At 43.4% G+C, this 21,087-nt stretch overlaps 1 protein-coding gene across 2 annotated transcripts in view; it reads left to right on the top strand.

The window, feature by feature from the left end:
* The window catches only part of TTC33 (tetratricopeptide repeat domain 33), a 415,549-nt gene extending 400,432 nt beyond the window's left edge, over positions 1-15,117 (top strand). For both annotated transcript variants that reach the window (XM_073621670.1, XM_073621679.1), the window contains one exon: positions 12,998-15,117. In XM_073621670.1, the coding sequence (XP_073477771.1) occupies positions 12,998-13,339 (342 nt within the window). In that variant the 3' untranslated portion in view covers positions 13,340-15,117. The remainder of the gene's footprint in view (positions 1-12,997) is intronic.
* The last annotated feature ends 5,970 nt before the right edge of the window (positions 15,118-21,087 follow it).

Below are 21,087 nucleotides of genomic sequence, written 5' to 3'. Positions count from 1 at the left end.
TCAAGGTTGCAGATTTGTTTTAATAAATTCTCTGTAGTGGCTGAATGGTTTTTGTTTTCCTGAGCCCCCATTTTTTGAACAGGCCTCGTAGAGAAGCTTTGTGTGCATGCTAAATAATAGAATGATCATCAACTGAATGTATTTTCTTTTCAAAGTAGCTCTCAATCTCACATCTCATTTTATTTTCATGTGCTGGGTTGGTGAGAAGGAAGGAATTTAGTCTCCAAACAGTATGTCTTGGGGATTGGTTATGGGTGAATAGTTTAATTCAGGGGTCTTCAAACTGCGGCCCTCCAGGTGTTCAGGAACCACAATTCCCATCATGCCTAGTCATGTCTGTGAATGTCAGGGTTTTACAATGCCTCATGGGATGTGTAGTTCTGCAACAGCTGGAGGGCCATAGTTTGAGGATCCCTGGTTTAATTGATATTGGTGCATAGTCAGACCAGGTAATTACACCTATACTTGCTTCTGTAACTGATTGGAGTAGGTATTTATCTGTAAGAAACAAATTGATCCGAGAATAAGAGTGTTGAGAGTGGGAATAAAAAGTGTAGTCTCGCTCCTCACCGTGTAAGCACTTCCAAGTCATCTTTGTTCAGTAAAGAGGTTAGTGCGGAAGACACAATGGTGTAATTTGAAAGAGACAGAGGAGCTGATCGCGATCATGGCCCCTCTTTTCTTTTTAGGGGCACTGGCAAAAAGCAATGTGGGTAACGTTCATGTGAGCATGTGGGGGATTTATTTTTGAAGAAATGTGTCTCTTGCACACAAAACACGTCTGCTTGATGGATTAGGGCTTCTTTCCACAGAAGGGAGAGTTCAGCCCCTTGGCATTGAGTGAGGTAATTGTGATGGCCATGGCGATAGATATTACCTGAGGATGTGAACGGAGGGAACGAGAACACACTGGAGATGCTTGTCAAATTAGCGCAATAGATGTATAAAATCAAAGTACCTATATACAGATTTGGGACAAGATATGCAGTTAGTCACAAGATAAACAAGTGGAAGTTATTATAACGTGTTAGAAGATGTATCACAGTATATCAGTAGGCAACAATATCAACAAGAAACAACAAACTGGTGTGCGTAGCACACAATAACCTGAGGGCGTGGATTCAAAGATATATTTCCCCCCTGCTGGATCCGGTTTAGGCATGGGACCAATGGTGTTAGTGGCAGTTATTCTCTGGCCTTATCCGGTGCCAGGTTCTGAGAGATTGGTGGGTTCAGCTGGGAGTCCATACGCTCTGTTGCGTTGGTTGGGAGAGGAAGGAACCCCCAATTGGTCAACTTTTTATACCCATCTTTGAGTGTAAGGATGGGTATTATTTGTTGCATGTAAGTGACCAACAATTTGGTAGGGAAGACCCATTTATAAATGATTTCACGCTCTTGAAGGATGGAAGTGATTGGTGTGAAGGCTCTGTGCATTTCCATGATAGCTTTTGAGAGATCACTGAACAGCGGAATGTTGGTGTACGGTGCCGGTAAAGGTTTAATGGTTTTGGCAGCATGAAGAATTTGTTCCTTTACATGAAAATGGTGTATCCGCGCCAAGATATCTCTTGGAGTATCTGGGGGAAAGTGTGCAGGTTTGGCAATTCTATGGGCCCGATCAATAGTGGAAAGTGTCCAGGTTTGGCGAGGCAAGGAAGCAATTGTGAGAATAGTTGCTGCCGGTATGGAGTGATCTCGTTTGTCTTAACTGACTCAAGTATTCCTCTAAATTTGATGTTTCGCCTGGAGCAATCTTCTAAGTCAGCCAATTTCAATTTAATGTGGTGTATTTCTGGTGCGTGGTGATCATGTGCATCTAACAGCTCATTATGCGCTTTAGCATGGTCATGCATGCTTTCCTCTAGCAGATCAGCTCTTTCTTACAAACAATCCACCCTATCATGTATTTGAGAGATTGACAATTGTATTTCCCTGTACAGGTCTTTTTGCAGGGTCAGCAGCATAGATTTTAGCATGGCTTCTGACACAGGGTTGTCGGACACAGGGATGGCTGCTAGAGCCGGGATGTGTTCTGTGTCAGAAGCTTCATTTGACAGATTAGCCCAGAGCTGTTTTTTGGTCTGGGGCTCTTTGCTAGGGGAGAGAGCAGGGGAGGATGCCAGCCTCTTACCTCTGTCCATGCCCTGCATTGAGGAAAGGGTGTTAGGTGTGGGCAGGGTGTCCATGTCATCTCTGGTGTCCTCCCTGGAGAGTATGGCAGGGGAATCCTCCAAGCGGAATGTGGTGCGCTGTGTCTCCACAGCAAGAGAGCGGGGCGGAGTGTTTCTTCTGTTCCCAGCGCCATCTTGGACCGAGTTCATGGCCGCGCTGTTGAAATAATCAGTGAGGTGGTGGGGTGCAGGCGGCTTATACTGTGCATTGTACATGTCCGGGATGGTCCTGAGTACCCACGCCCTCCGTGTAGCTGGACCGAGGGTCGGACGGTCACCACGAGTTGCTCTGGATTCGAGCAGCGGAGCTAGGGACTTAAGCATCCATTACAGCCCGCCACGCCTCAACCCGAAAAAAAGGATTTTTAATATTCATGAAACACAAAAAAAAGAAATGTTGGCTTACTGAAAAGTATGTCCATGTACAGTATAGTATGCACTCAATACTTGGTCGGGGCTCCTTTTGCATGAATTACTGCATCAGTGAGGCATGACATAGAGGCGATAGAGCCTGTGGCACTACTGAGGTGTTATGGAAGCCCAGGTTTCTTTGATAGCAGCCTTCAGTTCATCTGAATTGTTGGGTCTGATGTCTCTCATCTTCCTATTGACAATACCCCACAGATTCTCTATGGGGTTTAGGTCAGGCGAGTTTGCTGGCCAATCAAGTACAGTGATACCATGATCATTAAACCAGTTATTGGTACTTTTGGCAGTGTGGGCAGGTGCCAAGTCCTGATGGAAAATTAAATCACCATCTCCATAAAGCTGGTCAGCAGAGGGAAGTATGAAGTTCTCTATAATTTCCTGATAGAGGGCTGTGCTGACTTTGGACTTGATAAAACACAGTGGACCAACACCAGCAGATGACCTGGCTCCCCAAACCATCACTGACTGTGTAAACTTCACACTGGACCTCATGCAACTTGGATTCTGTGCCTCCCCACTCTTCCTCCAGACTCAGGGACCTTGATTTCCAAATAAAATGCAACATTTTCCACAGACTGTGATGATTATTGGGAGCCATGTCATTTGCTGGTGTTGGTCCACTGTGTTTTATCAAGTCAGAAGTCAGTGCAGCCCTCTACCAGGAAATTCTAGAACACGTCATGCTTCCCTCAGCTGACCAGCAACCAATGAGTCCTGTGCCCTACGCCCTGAGCCCACCCTTTTTTGAAGCCAATTATAGCCTCAAGCTCTAATCATGTGCTTAAAATAAAACCTCATTGAAATCCATGCATTGGGCACCCTGCATGTAGATTAGGGGGGCTGTGCCTCTTATGGATGGACCATCACTGATCAAGAGGAAGATGAGACACCAGTCCCAACAATGCAGACGAGCTGAAGGCCGCTATCAAAGTAACCATGGCTTCCATAACAATAACACCTCAGCAGTGCTACAGGCTGATCGCCTCCATGCCACGCTGCATTGATACCGTAATTCATGAAAAAGGAGCCCTGGCCAAGTATTGATTGCAGGGCCGGCCCTACCATGGGACCCAGTGGGCCCATGGTCCCAGGCGGCATTTTAAGAGGGGCAGCAGTGACAAGTTGTATCCTCAGATGCAATCGAAACAAAGAAAGTGTTTCACCACTCAGGTAGATCTAAACCCAAGTGTGTGATTGATGTGAATTCTTCAGAGGTGAAGAGTCCCAGGTGCTGGCTAACTGCAAGGTAGAGCAAAGCTTTGAGCGAGAGAATCTGGATGCCGCACACCAGATAAAGTTGAAAAAAATGTCTTTATTATAAAAATTGGATCATCAAAAATACAAGACAATCTGGCAGGATGTACAATTGATGATCCATTTTTTATAATAAAGATATTTTTTTCAACTTTATCCGGTGTGCGGGATCCAGATTATCTTGCTCAAAGTGACAAGTTGTACCCGTACGGTCACCCATGCCGGCTGTGTCCTGAGATCTGCCTGTGGGACTGCTGTGAAAGGCTGCATCCAATGAGTGTGCAGTCCATGCTGCCTGTGAAACAGTTTCACACTGTGCTGATATGGATGCTTGCCAGAGCCGCTCAGTGTGTGAAACTGTCATGTAACTGAATGCAGAGAGAGACCAGCTGTCAAAACTGAGCGTTGATGTCGGGGTGGGCAGGACCCAGCAGCTATCAAACACCAGCCAATGGAATGGGGTCTGGGCGGGCCGCTACATGTATATGTGGCCCCGTCCCCTTTCTAAAGCAGCCCAATCATTGGCTGGTGTTTGATAGCTGCTGGGTCCCGCTCACCCCCAATATCACCGCTGAATTTGGACAGCTGGTTGCTCTCTACATGCAGTTACATTACATGACAGTGTCACACGCAGTTTCACTAAGCGTCATATTGGCTCAGTGTGAAACTCCCTCTTCTCTGCCAGTGCCAATCAGTGCCACCTGTCAGTGCCACCTGCCTGCGCCAATCAGTGCCACCTGCCAGTGCCACCAGTCAGTGCCAATCGGTGCTACCTGCCAGCGCCACCTATCAGTGCCAATCAGTGTCACATGCCAGTGTCAGTCAGCGCCACCTGTCAGTGCCAATCAGTGTTGCCAATCAGTGCCACCTGTCAGTGCCAATCAGTGTTTCAAATCAGTGTTTCCAATCATTGCCACCTGTCAGTGCCAATCAATGCTTCCAATCAGTGCGATCTGTCAGTGCAAGCCAGTGCTAATTAGTGTTTCCAATCAGTACCGCCTAATATCAGTGACAATCAGTGCCACCTGTCAGTGCCAGTCAGTGTTAATTCGTGTTTCCAATCAGTGCCACCTGTCAGTGCCAAGCAGTGCTGCCTAATATCAGTGCCATCCAATGTCACTTATCAGTGCCGATCAGTGTTTCCAATAAGTGCAAGTGCTTCCAATCAATGCCAATCAGTGCCACCTATCAGGGCCGCCTATCAGTACCCATCAGTGCTGCCAATCAATGCCCATGAGTGCCGCCTTTCAGCGCCCATCAGTGCTGACTGTCGGTGTTGCCTATCAGTGCTGCCAATTAGTGCCGCTAAATGCTACCTGTTAGTTGCTGCCTATCAGTGCCTATTAACTATTCGTGCCATTAGTGCTGCCAATCAGTGCCACCTATCAGTGCCAATCAGGGCCCATCAATGCTGCCAATCGGTGCTTTCTATTAGTGCAAATCAGTGCCGCCTATCAGTGCCAATCATTGCTGCCTGTCAGCGCTGCCAATCAGTGCAGGGGTGGGGTTATGAATTTAGCAGCCAGGCACGTTGTCCATGGAGGGCCAGCCTGGTGGGGCACAACTGAAATCTGTTGATGTTTATTAATTCCACATGCCGATCTTTAGTGTAATAGGTAATCACCACACTACTATTTACAATAAACTACTGGAGGTAAAATAAAAAAAGTGTCAGTAAAAGGCCTGCTGCAAAGCACTGTTATGTTTTCTCACACCACAAAAAAAAGTGCAGCGCTAACTTAATGATCAATAACTTAACAATAATGGTGGAATCCTCTAATGTATAGAAATCTCAATAGGCTTGAGATTTTACGACAATACTGGTCTGATTCGCAACTTCACATCAAACTAAAAATAAGACATACTGTATAAAATGAAACTTAGCAGGGATGGTGGAAACCCCTCCTATAGATATTGGCTATAAAAAAATAGAATTTTTAATACAGCTTACCTGTAAAATCCTTTTCTTGGGAGTACATCACGGGACACAGAGCTCTATCAATTACTTAGTGGGTTAGATAGTCACCATCAGGTGATTGGACACTGGCAAACCCCAATTACAAGGTGAGTTCCTCCCCTATATAACCCCACCCATACGGAGAGTACCTCAGTTTTGTAGCAAAGCAATAAGTATCCCAACGTATATATACATAAATCCCAAAGAGGGGCGGGAGCTCTGTGTCCCGTGATGTGCTCCCAAGAAAAGGATTTTACAGGTAAGCTGTATTAAAAAAATCCAATTTTCTTGTTCATACATCATGGGACACAGAGATCTATGAATTACTTAGTGGGATGTCCCAGAGCAATGGCCAAATTGAGGGGAGGGAGACACAGATCAAAAGCAGACCGCAATCGGACGTGAGGACCTATACTGCTGCCTGCAGCACGCTGCGCTTGAGGGCGGTATCCTCATGCCCTTTCACATCCACCCGAAAGAATTTGGTAAATGTATGGATGGAAGACCGAGTTGCAGCCTTGCAGATCTGAGCCAAGGAGGCCTGATGAAGCACTGACCATGAAGCACTTACTGCTCTAATCGAGTGCGCTCTCAAATGAAAAAAGGAATTTTCATCTTGAAACCATAAGCCTGAACAATAACCTGCCCAATCTACTTAGAGATAGATTTCGACGCTGCCTGGCCCTTTCTAGGACCTTCCGGCAGCACAAACAAAGCATCAGCTTTTCGTATCAGAGCAATCGCTTTCAGACCTTGACTGCTCTTACTACATCAAGAGAGTGTAACAACCTTTCTTCCGCAGAATGCGGACCTGTACAAGGACAGTAGGACAACATCTTGGTTCAGATGAAATCCTGATACCACCTTAGGCAGCAAAAAGCTGTTAATTCTGATACCCCTCTAGCAGAGGATATGACAACCAGAAACTCGTTCTTCTGGTTCAGAAGGCTGTTTTTGTAAAAACAGACCATTCAAATCCCACGGGCACAAGGAAGACTTAACTGGTTGAATTAAACACGACACCCCTTGGATAAAAAGCCCGGACTAAGGAATGAGAGGCGAGTGGCCTCTGAAAAAAATAAATATTCATAAGGCCGAGAACTGACCCTTGAAGTGCTCAAGGCCTGTTTCATTTCTACCCCTAACTGTAGAAAGGTGAGACTTCTGGCACTGGCATACCTTTGAGGATGCCAACCCCTGGATTCACCCCAGGAAATATACGCCTTCCAGGCTCTGTGATAGACGAGGCTGGAGGCCGGCCCCCTAGCATTAACCAGAGTAGGGAGAACTGGACCCGAAAGCTCAGGACTTTTCAGGATGTAGGTATCAACAGTCAAACCATCCAATTTAGATTCCGTAAGGAAGGATGGAATACTAGTCCCTGCGAGAGCAGGTCTGGGCGTAGTGGAAGAATCCACAGTCTTCCTACCGCCATCTTTACAATTCCTGCATACCAAGGCCTTCTGGGCCAGGCTGGAGCCAGCAGTATAACCGGTTACTTCCCCGCCCCGATACTGTGAAGAAAACGCGGAAGGAGCGGAACCGGCGAAAACACCTAGGTCAGAGAGAACTGATCGAAAGGAATTATCAATGCGTCTGTTCCGCATGCTAGTGGACCCTTTGTTCTTGACAAAAAAATCGTCCGGCTTCATGTTGAACCTGGAGGCTAGAAGATCTACATCCGGGGTACCCCATTTCTGGCATATAACCTGAAATATGGAGGGGTGTAGAGACCATTCCCCTGGACACAGCTGCTGGCGGCTTAGATAATCTGCCTGCCAAATTTCCATCCTTGGAATGAAGGCTGCAGATAGGCAAGGAACATGCCCCTCTGTCCAAACAATAAATGGTTCACCTCCCTCTGGGCCTTTGAACTCCTGGTGCCTGCTTGATTGATATAGGTCACTGCTGTAGCATTGTCGGATTGTATCCGGACAGGACAGCCTTGTGACCTGTAAGTCCAGACCCTGAGGGCCAAACGTACTGAATCTCCAGAATATTGACGGGCAGGAACCTTTCGGTTCAGACTACTTTCCTTGGAGTGAAAGCTCTTCTAGGACTGCATCCTGGTGACTGGAATAAAGGATTTTCCTGTAGACTTTTGGCTAGCAACCACCAACTGAGGCTCTTACATACTTCTAACGTCAGCCGCCTGGGAAAAATTTATGCCCAGTACACACGACCGGTTTTGCCGTCGGAATAAACTCTGTAGGTTTTTCCAACGGAATTCTGCTCAAGCTATCTTGCATACACACAGTCACACCAAATTCCGACTGTCAAGAACGTGGTGACATACAACACGTACAACGGGACAACACGTAAGACGTCTCGTACTTGCTCCAGAGCATGCGTTACTTTTGGTTCGTCGGAACAGCATACAGACAAGCGGTTTTCCGATAGGAATTTGTTCCATCGGAAAAATATAGAACATGTTCTCTATCTAAGTCCGTCTGAATTTTCGACGTAAAAAGTCCGATGGGGCATACACACGGTCGAAATATACGATAAAGAGCTCCCATCGGACTTTTTCTGTCGGAAATTCTGACCGCGTGTACGGGGCATAAGGCTTAGATCCTCTTGCTGCAAGCAGACAGTATGCTGTTCAGTAATGGTGTTGAGTGAGAACTGGGCGAAAGGAACAGGCTTAAATGAGGCTACCATCTTTCCCAACAACCCCATACAAAGGCAAATGGAAGGTCTATACCTTGCTTTGCCCACTTGGGCCAAATATTTATGGTTTTGGGCTATGACTCGGGTAAAAGATACCCTGCTTTGGGCTATGTCCCCAAATACTCTAGCCTCCATAGGGGCTATAAAGACTATGCTGGACACACATAGGTCCAGCCATGCTACCGACTAATCTATCGGCAGCAGACTGCCTTGGTATGCCATTAAAGCTATACCCTGCGCCCTTTAGACCTGCTAGAGTAGATCGGGCCCTAGCAGTTTATAAAAGACTTGAGCATTGTGGCAAACCACAAGGGCAAGCCTACCAACCAGAAGAGGTGCTGTTTGTGAAGTGCAGACAAGTTCTGAAAACACATATGCAAACTATTGCCCATATGTGTAAGTGGCAAGAGTTAACGCCATATGCCTCAAAAGAAGCGTGTGTTCATGGAAGCATGAATTTTTTACAATATCTTTAAAACATAAAAAGTGTGTGCTGTACACACGCATACCTATAGCATGTGTGCTATGGAACGGGCACCTTGCAAGCAAGCATGCGTGTCTGAATGTGTAATGCAAGATTACACATCATGTATCCAGGCAGACACGTATTCCTATGTGAACATAAAGAATCCTGTATAATTCAGGAGGCTAAATTAACATGCCTCGTTATGCAACCATGCAAATCTAGGTAATAATGCAACCTTAGGCAATCATGTATTCTTATGCGATTCGGCATCTTTTATGCGACCAAACATTCTATGCATTATAAGCACTACTGTGCGGACAAGTACCCTTGTCAGACCAAGGACTCTTGTGTGATAAGCACTCCTGTGCGATCCAGCATCTTTATGCAGTTAAGCATCTTTATGCAATTTTAAGCATTTCCGAAAAAAATTAGCTTCTCCGCGTGACCAAGTATCCTTGAGTAATCAAGGACTCTTGGGAGATCAAGCACCCTTGTGCGATCCAGCATCTTTATGCAATCAAGCATCTTATGCGATTTAGGCATTTCTATGAAAACAAGCCTTTCTGCATGAGCAAGTACCCCTGGGCAAACAAGGACTCAAGCACTCTTGTGCGATCCTGTATCTTTATGCAAACAGGCATTTAGACAATTATGCTATTTTAGGCATTTATGCGATTTTAGGCATTTCTGCGCAAATAAGCACTTAACGACCAAGCATTCTCATGCGACTATGTAAGTCCACCACAGACAGAAAAAAAACATGTATCTCTATGTGTAGTACATGTTCTGCCACACGCATCTTGTACATTCTAAGTGCTTATTTGCGCAAACAAGCCCGACGCGTTTAGACACCATAGGTCATCAACTGGGGCATAGTTGGCCCAGTTGACCTATGGGGTCGAAATGCATCGGGCTTGCTTATCTTATGCCTTCCGCATTGCTTTTTTATCATCTATTTTGATCACATTTTATCATCTCTGCATCTGTCTCTTGATGCATGATCTTAATAAATCTTTTTGATTGACCTGCACCATTGGGAGCCATTCTTTTTAAATTTTTTTCTGTATATCTGGCCCCTGCTGAGAACGTCCATCTCTACGGCTGCTCTCTGGATTGACTCATTGACCCATTGACGTCATCTGATTGTAAGGTTTGGAGCCCAGGGATCCATTTTGTTCAGTCTGGCCTCTCCAGCTCTACTCCACCAGAGTGCTAGGAGTCAGCGCTCAGAGCCTATTAGACCCACTGCCATACAGTATGTGTGTCCACCACATCTGGTAAGAGTATTTCATCTTTCCGTTTGACATTTGTTTGAAGTTCTCTACATCTATCAGAGCCACTCCATTTGGTATTGCTTTTGAAAATCCTAGCTTTCCATCATCTCCGGAAGTGGATTTTTTTACTGTTGGCACTTTTTGGACTATGGTGTTTATTTTTTTGGACATGCACGTTATGTGAATTTTTTTCTTTTGTATGCACTTCAGTGTTTTTATTTTTTGTGCACTATTTCATAATGGTCCACTGTTTATGATATGTTTTATGTCAGTGGAAATTTTTTCACATTTATTCTTAGTGGGTGTTATACCATTACCTTCACATTAGTGTCTTTTACCCCTATTTGCACACATAGACATTTCACTATTTAGCGCTACACTGTATGTATTCACATTTATCTGGACTTTGTTTGAGTGTTAGCAGATGTCACTTTTATATCATTTTTGGTTTAGCGCAGTACTTTCCCCCATTCCACTTCCATGACATTAAACAGCATTTGATCAGGATTAGTATGTAGTGCGGTCTGGAGACTTTTACAGTTGAATCTGATTGACAAGTATTTTTTGCTATTCATATTCTCATAATGAACCTGTGTTTAAATAATAGTAAGAACCCACCCCATATATTGTAAGTATCCTTAAGTGTCTTAACTTACTTTCCTCACTTCTGTTTGCTTCCTTATTTCCCTATGCAACCAATTGGAAAATCCCACTTTCAGGTTTGTGGTGACATATCTCCTGCCCTCCCACGATGCAGTATTTAGTGCCTAAATGGCCAGTCATCAGCTTCACCCATAGGAATGAATGGGGCCACAGTGTGCATATGCAGAAAGATGCTGCCTTTTTTTGGAAAAAGACTGTGTGACTTTATGTAGGACCACACAGTGACTGGCAGAAGGTATTTATCTTAGCCTACACTCAGGTAGTGAAATTTAAGGGCAATTGTACAAAGGTACAGTTGTTGTTTACCACATGCCACCGGGGCCATTATATATTTTTTTAAACAGAGGCCCCTAGAGGATAAAATGGTGGGTGTTGCTATTTTTTATGTCACGCTTTTTCAAATGCACATTTTTTTGGAAAAATACACTTTAATGAATTCTAGGGAACAAAAAAAGCAATATAATACCCAACTTTTTGGTAAAATACAAAATATGATGTTACGCCAAGTAAATAGATACCAAACCTGTCTTGCTTTAAAATTGTGCACACCCGTGGAATGGCAATAAAACTATGGTATATTAAGTTATCCATAGGCAACACTTTAAAGGCCTTTACAGGTTACCAGATTAGAGTTACACAGGAGGTCTGGTGCTAGAATTAATGTTCTTGCACTAACGTTTGCAGCGATACCTCACATGTGTGGCACGCTTGTGGGACCAACGTGCGTGTTTGCCTTTGAACGCAAATACGGGGGGGGGGGCACTTTAAAAAAGAAAATTATTAAAATGTTTTTTTTTCACTATTCCTTTCATTTTTTTTTTTTTTATTAACTTCATTGCTATTTATGAACATCATCCCCTCTGATAGCATGGGCATTGACAGGTCCTCTTTATAGAGAGATCTTAGAGAGATATTAGACCCCGTATCTCTCCTCTGGCCTCCAAAACATCTGATCAAACCGGGATCATATGATGTCCAACGGGCCAAACATGGTTAAAGAATGCCTGTATTAATGGAGAAACAAAAATATTGGCAAAGGAAGTAGGTACAAAAGATGAGCACTGCTACTCTGTTTTAAAGTGCATGTCAAGCCAAAAACTTTTTTCTAGTTTTTTGGAAAAAATGGGGAAGGATTAGAACCCTATCTATTTTTTATTGCTATCTGGATGTGAGAGATTTACCCTCACTTCCTGTCCTGCTGTCAGCAAGATATACAGAAATAAAAATCCCCTCACTTCCTCTCTGATAAAATGCCAGTAGAACAGGAAGCAAAAATAAATCTCTCTTAAGTAAACAATCAATGATTTTGGATTATTCTCTGCTTACAACTTCTGCTATCCTTATTAATAGCCAGCCTTTGGCCAGTGGAATCCTAGTACTACCTGTTGAGGAGACGTACCATACCTGTCTTCCCCGTGTGCATTGGGTGACCATTCTATAAAATGCCCACCAAAACATAGTTTCCGTTCCGACAGCTCTGAAGTCATCAGGCCAGCATTGTAGAGTGTCAGAGGCTCTCCCTGTTCCACCTATTTCCAACTCCCTTTAGCTTTCTCCTCAGCTGTCCACCACTCTTCAAACATTCCAGTAGCCTATTCACATGTGTCCTGCAGACCTCAGCTAAGCTGCAAAGATGTGAACTTGTGGCCAGTGACTGATAATGTAACTGATAGTTCGGATTGTGTTTTTAAATCACTAGAAGAAGGTGTAGAAGTATAATTTAAGAATAGGTTCTGAAACTAATGGTTGAGTTGGGGCCACAAAAGCCTGGAAATGAGCTTTAGGATGAATAAGGGAAAACATTGTGGTTTGATAAGAGTGTTATTTATTTACCTTCCTGCTATGATTCTCTCCAATTGAGTACAGGACCCCATGTACACACTGTATTTAGTATAGCCCAGCAAAGTTCTTACCATTATGCTCAGCACACACTAGTACAAGGGTCCAGGGAATCACTCCTTCATTTCTGCTGGTCTCAACTCATTATCTCGTTGGTCAAGTTTCTGCCAAACTTTGGAGAGCTTTGATGTTGGACAGATTACATTTTCTAATAGCAAGTGCATCTTTCTTTTCATACAGTATTAAGTGTTTTGTCCATCTTTTTTTGTAGGCCATACGGAGCTTCCAGGTTGCTTTTCACCTTTATCCTTCAAACACAGAGTTATGGGAAGAAGATCTGAAATGGGCCCAGCAGCTTCTCCAGCAGAAGAGAGAGGTAGAAGGAAAGAATCTACAGAATAATGGCAGAGATGCCTGCATTGATTCAATCCCAGACTATGACTTTGAAAGTGATGAAGTGGTGGCAGTGTGTGATGCCATATCACAGAGGCAGAAAAGGGCCAACAAAAATAAGACAGTGGTTGTCTCTTCTTCAGGAACCATGCCGTGTCAGCAGTCAGAGGAAGACCAAACCACTTCTGATGACCCTACATCTTTTATCAAGGCACGATAAAATAATTATTCATATGCTGGGCTTTTTTTTATTGACATGCATAATGGTGTGCAGTAACCCATAGCAATCAATTAGAAATCAGCTTTCATTCATCTGGTCAAGCTACGCTCCTAAAATCTCAATTCTGTTGCAGTATCAAAAGCTACCTAATGCCATAGCTGCTTGTGATATGATATTAAAGGAACACCTATATCATATATGTGTCCAAACGTTAATTTCACCAGGAAAGAGCCATAAGCTTTGCAGCTGCTTGTTGACATCTTGTGTCAGAACAGTGAATAAGCAACTTCCATTAGCTAGGGTTATACTTTGGCGACATAGGTCCTACATTTTCTGTTAGCTGTAACACAGGAACCATAAAAACATTCGAACTGTTAGATCAAAGTATCCTAATAAGTGTCTTCTCATATTTAGGAGGTGGTCATGGTTTCTGCAGTGTGGTCTAAAGAGGCACGTGCTATACCCATATGACAGACATGGGAGGATTTAATAAAACTGGAGCTTGCAAAATCTGGTGCAGCTTTGCATAGAAACCAATCAGCTTCTGGGGTTATTGTCAAAGCTTAACGTGGTAGTAAGCCCTTACAGTAACTGGCCAAAGATGATACACAGAGATGGAACAAATCCTCCTACATAAGTTTTACCTGTTAATCTACAGCCGTCTTTCCCCTATATCCATTGAATGTGCAGAATTTACATAGGATCTCTCAGCTCTGAAAAGTAATGTTGATACTAGCACATTATGGGAGACTTACCTTAAAACAAAGCCCTCCAGCTTCGCACTGTCACCGCTGAGAGGGCTTCCATCTTCACCCGGTCTTCCTTCAGGGTTCACAGCCTTCGGCTACATGAATGGCTAGGGGCTTGATGACATCAGTCACCATTTACGGCACAGGTTCTGAAGGTCCGGCATGGTATGCCAGACCTTCAGAGTGCATGCAACGGTGACGTCACCAGTTGCATGCACTCTGAACATCTCTAAAACAGTGGAAGTTTAGGAGATATTTACAGTACCTACAGGTAAGCCTGATTGCAGGCTTACCTGTAAGTAAAAGATGAAAAAGTGGGATTACTACCACTTTAATTGAACAAGCTGAAGTTAGAAGCTGATTGGCTACTATGTACAACTGCACCAGATTTTTGGTGCTCCAGTTTTAGCAAATTCCCCCATGATGTTTTCTTAAAATGTTTCTAACGCTAAAACTTTTTTTTTTTGTTTTACATAGAGCAGGAAAAGCTTGATAACCCTGTCCTGTTTTTTATTGCTGTCTTGAGTCCCCGTTGAAGATATATACCCTCTATATTTGTCCCAGACTCCAAAGCGAGAAGGAGTGAAAGTGATGGGCGCTGATTTGAGCTGACACTGTAACAGAAATAGGGAGGAAATCTTCCAATTGTCGCTGTGACACACTTTTGAAAGATTTCCTTCAGCTTCCCATTGTGAAGTAAAGGGGAATATCTCCAGTGGACCATAGATGGAAACATAAGGGAGAGGGTATTTGGCTTTTCTTCTCCATCCCAAAAAGTTTTAGCTTTAGATATAGTAAATGTTTTCTCTAGGAATAATCAGGACTGGTTAAAGCTAAGCAACTTATGGTTTTCTGTATATTTAATACCGGGACTGACATCTACTGTTAAGCAAAAACAATGTTTAAATATTGTATTTAAATAATACTTAATGTACACCATTGTTTTATTTTAGATTTGTAGTGTATGGATTCTGTTATTTTCCTGTATGGGTCTTGAATAATTAAAACCAAGAAAAATGATTTAAGATACATACCCACTGGCTTTTTTTTGTGTCGAGCTGCGTCAGGTTACAATTCCTCTGTACTGCTTTTGCCACATGAATATAAAATTTCTTTGCACAGCTTGTTATTGATCCTTCAGGAGCCTTGGTTGCTTTTATCATCCACTAAAGACTCTTGTAGGTACAAGTACATGGAGTCCTTGCCAGGTTTAAAGGCACAATCATCCCAAAAATTGTATTTCAGTTATAGGTGTGGTCTGATGGACTCCGTAACCTGCTGGCTTTTTATACCTTTTGGATACTCCGATGATAAGGGTTCACGTTTGTATTTACCAGTGTTGTTCCTATCTGGGAGTATTGAGGCGTTCCTGCTCGCCACAAGATGTTTCCAATCCCCTGTTGCTTTCCCAGTTGATGAATAAAACATCTATCAATTAGAGTTAACCACTTTCAACTGGATTATGACCCTCAAAACTGAGGAAGTTACCTGGAGGAGCAGGGAAACATCAATGTCCAGTTGAACTATCACTAGCTATACTATGTATTGACCTGGATAAATAAAAACCTTAATTGGCAATCATCTTGGGGTGAATACCCAGAATCTGGTATGGGGAAAATAAGAAGACAAGAGGAAAAGTTGCAAAGTATATTCTTTACATTCCTTAGAGCAGAGGAAGCTGTTTGTATAAGTATCAAAACATCTTCAGCATTGCAGAGCAAGTCCAGTAGAATGTGACTAACTACTATTAGATAATACAATGGATTGTCAGCAGTGCTGGTTACTTCAATTAAATGCATAGACTTGGACATATTGTTCTGATATACTGAATGGTTCTTGGATTAAACTAAACCTACAATCCTACACATACATACATATACAATAATCCTACAATTTTATCTACCTAAATTCTATGGACACCCACTGCTTTATTGGTGAAAATAGACTAGTCTTTATTTGGCTGTTTAAGACTTTGGGTAGGTGGCTGGGGAGGCAGAGAAGCCACAGCTCAGTGGCCTTTTTTTACAGCCCCCAGCCACATGTTTGGCTCTTCATAGATCTGTAGGTTTGTGTAAAGAACTAATACCAAACCCTGACACCAAAAGACACATTATTAATTATCTAAATGATTATTCTTCAAAATCTACCATTAACACACCGTTCCCATCTCTATTAGGGGTGCTGTTGCCCTTTGAGCATGGCTGTTGTGAACGAACTGCACTCCTGTGATCCACAGGAGAAGTACAGCCAAACAAGCTTTCGTTGTACTTCTCTTTTAGGTAAAAAAAACCTTCTCTGCTGCAGGATCCAGCCCCCCTCTTATTATTACCTGAGCCCAATCTGATCCAGCAATGTGCACAAGAGCAGTTAACACCAGTGACGGGGACAGAGCAGGGCCGATCCTAGGGTCACAGACGCCTGGGTGCAGAAATATTTTGGGCGCCCCCACGGGGGCGTGGTCATCTTACTAACTCCTCCCCTTTGTGAATGTTTCTATGGCAACGACTCAAACACAGATATGCTCCCCTAAGGAGTCTTTGTTAACCTGGGATCCTCCCATGATCTCTTAACAATAAAGAGAACAAGATAGTCAGAGACTGCAAACATACTACACGGGATGGTCAGAGACTGCAGATATGATACAAGAAATGGTCAGAGACTGCAAACATGCTACAGAAGATGGTCAGAGGCTGCAGTTATGATACAAGAGATGGTCAGAGACTGCAGACATGATACATAAGATGGTCAGAGACTGCAGACATAATACAAGAGATGTTCAGAGACTGCAGACATAATACAAAAGATGGTCAGAGACTGCAGACATAATACAAAAGATGGTCAGAGACTGCAGACATAATGCAAGAGATGGTCAGAGACTGCAGACATGATACAAGAGATGGTCAGAGACTGCAGACATAGTACAAGAGATGGTCAGAGACTGCAAACATAGTACAGGAGATGGTCAGAGAAGGCAGACATACTACAGAAGATGGTCAAAGACTGCAGACATGATGCAAGAGATGGTCAAAGACTGCAGACATGATACAAGAGATGGTCAGAGACTGCAGACATGATAAAAGAGATGGTCGGAGACTGCAGACATGATACAAGAGCTGTTCAGAGACTGCAGACATACTACAGAAGATGGTCATAGACTGCAGACATGATACAAGAGATGGTCAAAGGCTGCAGATATGATACAAGAAATGGTCAGAGACTGGAGGCATAGTACAAAAGATGGTGAGAGACTGCAGACATAGTACAAGAGATGGTCAGAGACTGCAGACATAGTACAAGAGATGGTCAGAGACTGCAGACATGATACTAGAGATGGTCAGAGACTGCAGACATCATACATAAGATGGTCAGAAACTGCAGACATGATACAAGAAATGGTCAGAGACTGCAAACATGATACAAGAAATAGTCAGGGACTGCAAACATGCTACAGAAGATGGTCAGAGGCTGCAGTTATGATACAAGAGATGGTCAGAGACTGTAAACATAGTACAAGAGATGGTCAGAGACTGCAGACATAGTACAAGAGATGGTCAGAGACTGCAGACATAATACAAGAGTTGGTCAGAGACTGCAGACATAATGCAAAAGATAGTCAGAGACTGCAGACATAATACAAAAGATGGTCAGAGACTGCAGACATAATACAAAAGATGGTCAGAGACTGCAGACATAATGCAAGAGATGGTCAGAGACTGCAGACATAGTACAAGAGATAGTCAGAGACTGCAAACATAGTACAAGAGATGGTCAGAGACTGCAGACATAATACAGAAGATGGTCAAAGACTGCAGACATGATCCAAGAGATGGTCAGAGACTGCAGACATAATACAGAAGATGGTCAAAGACTGCAGACATGATACAAGAGATGGTCAGAGACTGCAGACATAATACAGGAGATGATCAGAGACGGCAGACATACTACAGAAGATGGTCATAGACTGCAGACATGATACAAGAGATGGTCAGAGGCTGCAGATATGATACAAGAAATGGTCAGAGACTGCAGACATAGTACAAGAGATGGTCAGAGACTGCAGACATAGTACAAGAGATGGTCAGAGACTGCAGACATGATACAAGAGATTGTCAGAGACTGCAGACATGATACATAAGATGGTCAGAAACTGCAGACATGATACAAGAAATGGTCAGGGACTGCAAACATGCTACAGAAGATGGCCAGAGGCTGCAGTTATGATACAAGAGATGGTCAGAGACTGCAAACATAGTACAAGAGATGGTCAGAGACTGCAGACATAGTACAAGAGATGGTCAGAGACTGCATGAATAGTACAAGAGATGGTCAGAGACTGCAGACATAATACAAGAGTTGGTCAGAGACTGCAGACATAATGCAAAAGATAGTCAGAGACTGCAGACATAATACAAAAGATGGTCAGAGACTGCAGACATAATACAAAAGATGGTCAGAGACTGCAGACATAATGCAAGAGATGGTCAGAGACTGCAGACATAGTACAAGAGATAGTCAGAGACTGCAAACATAGTACAAGAGATGGTCAGAGACTGCAGACATAATACAGAAGATGGTCAAAGACTGCAGACATGATCCAAGAGATGGTCAGAGACTGCAGACATAATACAGAAGATGGTCAAAGACTGCAGACATGATACAAGAGATGGTCAGAGACTGCAGACATAATACAGGAGATGATCAGAGACTGCAGACATACTACAGAAGATGGTCATAGACTGCAGACATGATACAAGAGATGGTCAGAGGCTGCAGATATGATACAAGAAATGGTCAGAGACTGCAGACATAGTACAAGAGATGGTCAGAGACTGCAGACATAGTACAAGAGATGGTCAGAGACTGCAGACATGATACAAGAGATTGTCAGAGACTGCAGACATGATACATAAGATGGTCAGAAACTGCAGACATGATACAAGAAATGGTCAGGGACTGCAAACATGCTACAGAAGATGGCCAGAGGCTGCAGTTATGATACAAGAGATGGTCAGAGACTGCAAACATAGTACAAGAGATGGTCAGAGACTGCAGACATAGTACAAGAGATGGTCAGAGACTGCATGAATAGTACAAGAGATGGTCAGAGACTGCAGACATACTACAGAAGATGGTCAAAGACTGCAGACATGATACAAGAGATGGTCAGAGACTGCAGACATGATACAAGAGATGGTCAGAGACTGCAGACATACTACAGAAGATGGTCATAGACTGCAGACATGATACAAGAGATGGTCAGAGACTGCAGACATGATACAAGAGATAGTCAGAGACTGCAGACATACTACAGAAGATGGTCATAGACTGCAGACATGATACAAGAGATAGTCAGAGACTGCAGACATACTACAGAAGATGGTCAGAGACTGCAGACATGATACAAGAGATGGTCAGAGGCTGCAGATATGATACAAGAAATGGTCAGAGACTGCAGACATAGTACAAGAGATGGTCAGAGACTGCAGACATAGTACAAGAGATGGTCAGAGACTGCAGACATGATACAAGAGATTGTCAGAGACTGCAGACATGATACATAAGATGGTCAGAAACTGCAGACATGATACAAGAAATGGTCAGGGACTGCAAACATGCTACAGAAGATGGCCAGAGGCTGCAGTTATGATACAAGAGATGGTCAGAGACTGCAAACATAGTACAAGAGATGGTCAGAGACTGCAGACATAGTACAAGAGATGGTCAGAGACTGCATGAATAGTACAAGAGATGGTCAGAGACTGCAGACATAGTACAAGAGATGGTCAGAGATTGCAGACATAATACAAGAGTTGGTCAGAGACTGCAGACATAATGCAAAAGATAGTCAGAGACTGCAGACATAATACAAAAGATGGTCAGAGACTGCAGACATAATACAAAAGATGGTCAGAGACTGCAGACATAATGCAAGAGATGGTCAGAGACTGCAGACATACTACAGAAGATGGTCATAGACTGCAGACATGATACAAGAAATGGTTAGGGACTGCAAACATGCTACAGAAGATGGTTAGGGACTGCAGTTATGATACAAGAGATGGTCAGAGACTGCATACATAGTACAAGAGATGGTCAAAGACTCCATACATAGTACAAAAGATGGTCAGAGCCTGCATACATTGTACAAGAGATGGTCAGAGCCTGAATACATTGTACAAGAGATGGCCAGAGCCTGAATACATTGTACAAGAGATGGTTAGAGCCTGAATACATTGTACAAGAAATGGTTAGAGCCTGAATACATAGTACAAGAGATGGTCAGAGACTGCATACATAGTACAAGAGATGATCAGAGACTGCAAACATACTACAGGAGATGGTCAAAGACTGCAGATATGATACAAGAGATGGTAAGAGACTGGCTGCGTTTGATGGGCACAGTGGCTGCGTTTGATGGGCAAGAGATGGTCAGAGACTGCAAATATAGTACAAGAGATGGTCAGAGACTGCAGACATAATACAGAAGATGGTCAAAGACTGCAGACATGATACAAGAGATGGTCAGAGACTGCAGACATGATACAAGAGCTGGTCAGAGACTGCAGACATGATACAAGAGCTGGTCAGAGACTGCAGACATACTACAGAAGATGGTCATAGACTGCAGACATGATAAAAGAGATGGTCAGAGGCTGCAGATATGATACAAGAAATGGTCAGAGACTGCAGACATAGTACATGAGATGGTCAGAGACTGCAGACATAATACAGAAGATGGTCAAAGACTGCAGACATGATACAAGAGATGGTCAGAGACTGCAGACATGATACAAGAGCTGGTCAGAGACTGCAGACATGATACAAGGGATGGTCATAGACTGCAGACATGATACAAGAGATAGTCAGAGACTTCAGACATACTACAGAAGATGGTCAGAGACTGCAGACATGATACAAGAAATGGTCAGGGACTGCAAACATGCTACAGAAGATGGTTAGGGACTGCAGTTATGACACAAGAGATGGTCAGAGACTGCA

The sequence above is a fragment of the Aquarana catesbeiana genome, linkage group LG01 (assembly GCF_042186555.1).
Source record: "Aquarana catesbeiana isolate 2022-GZ linkage group LG01, ASM4218655v1, whole genome shotgun sequence".
NCBI classification, from domain to species: domain Eukaryota; kingdom Metazoa; phylum Chordata; class Amphibia; order Anura; family Ranidae; genus Aquarana; species Aquarana catesbeiana.
The sequence above is the reverse complement of the archived record's forward strand: the minus strand, read 5'-3'. Positions and strand labels throughout refer to the sequence as shown.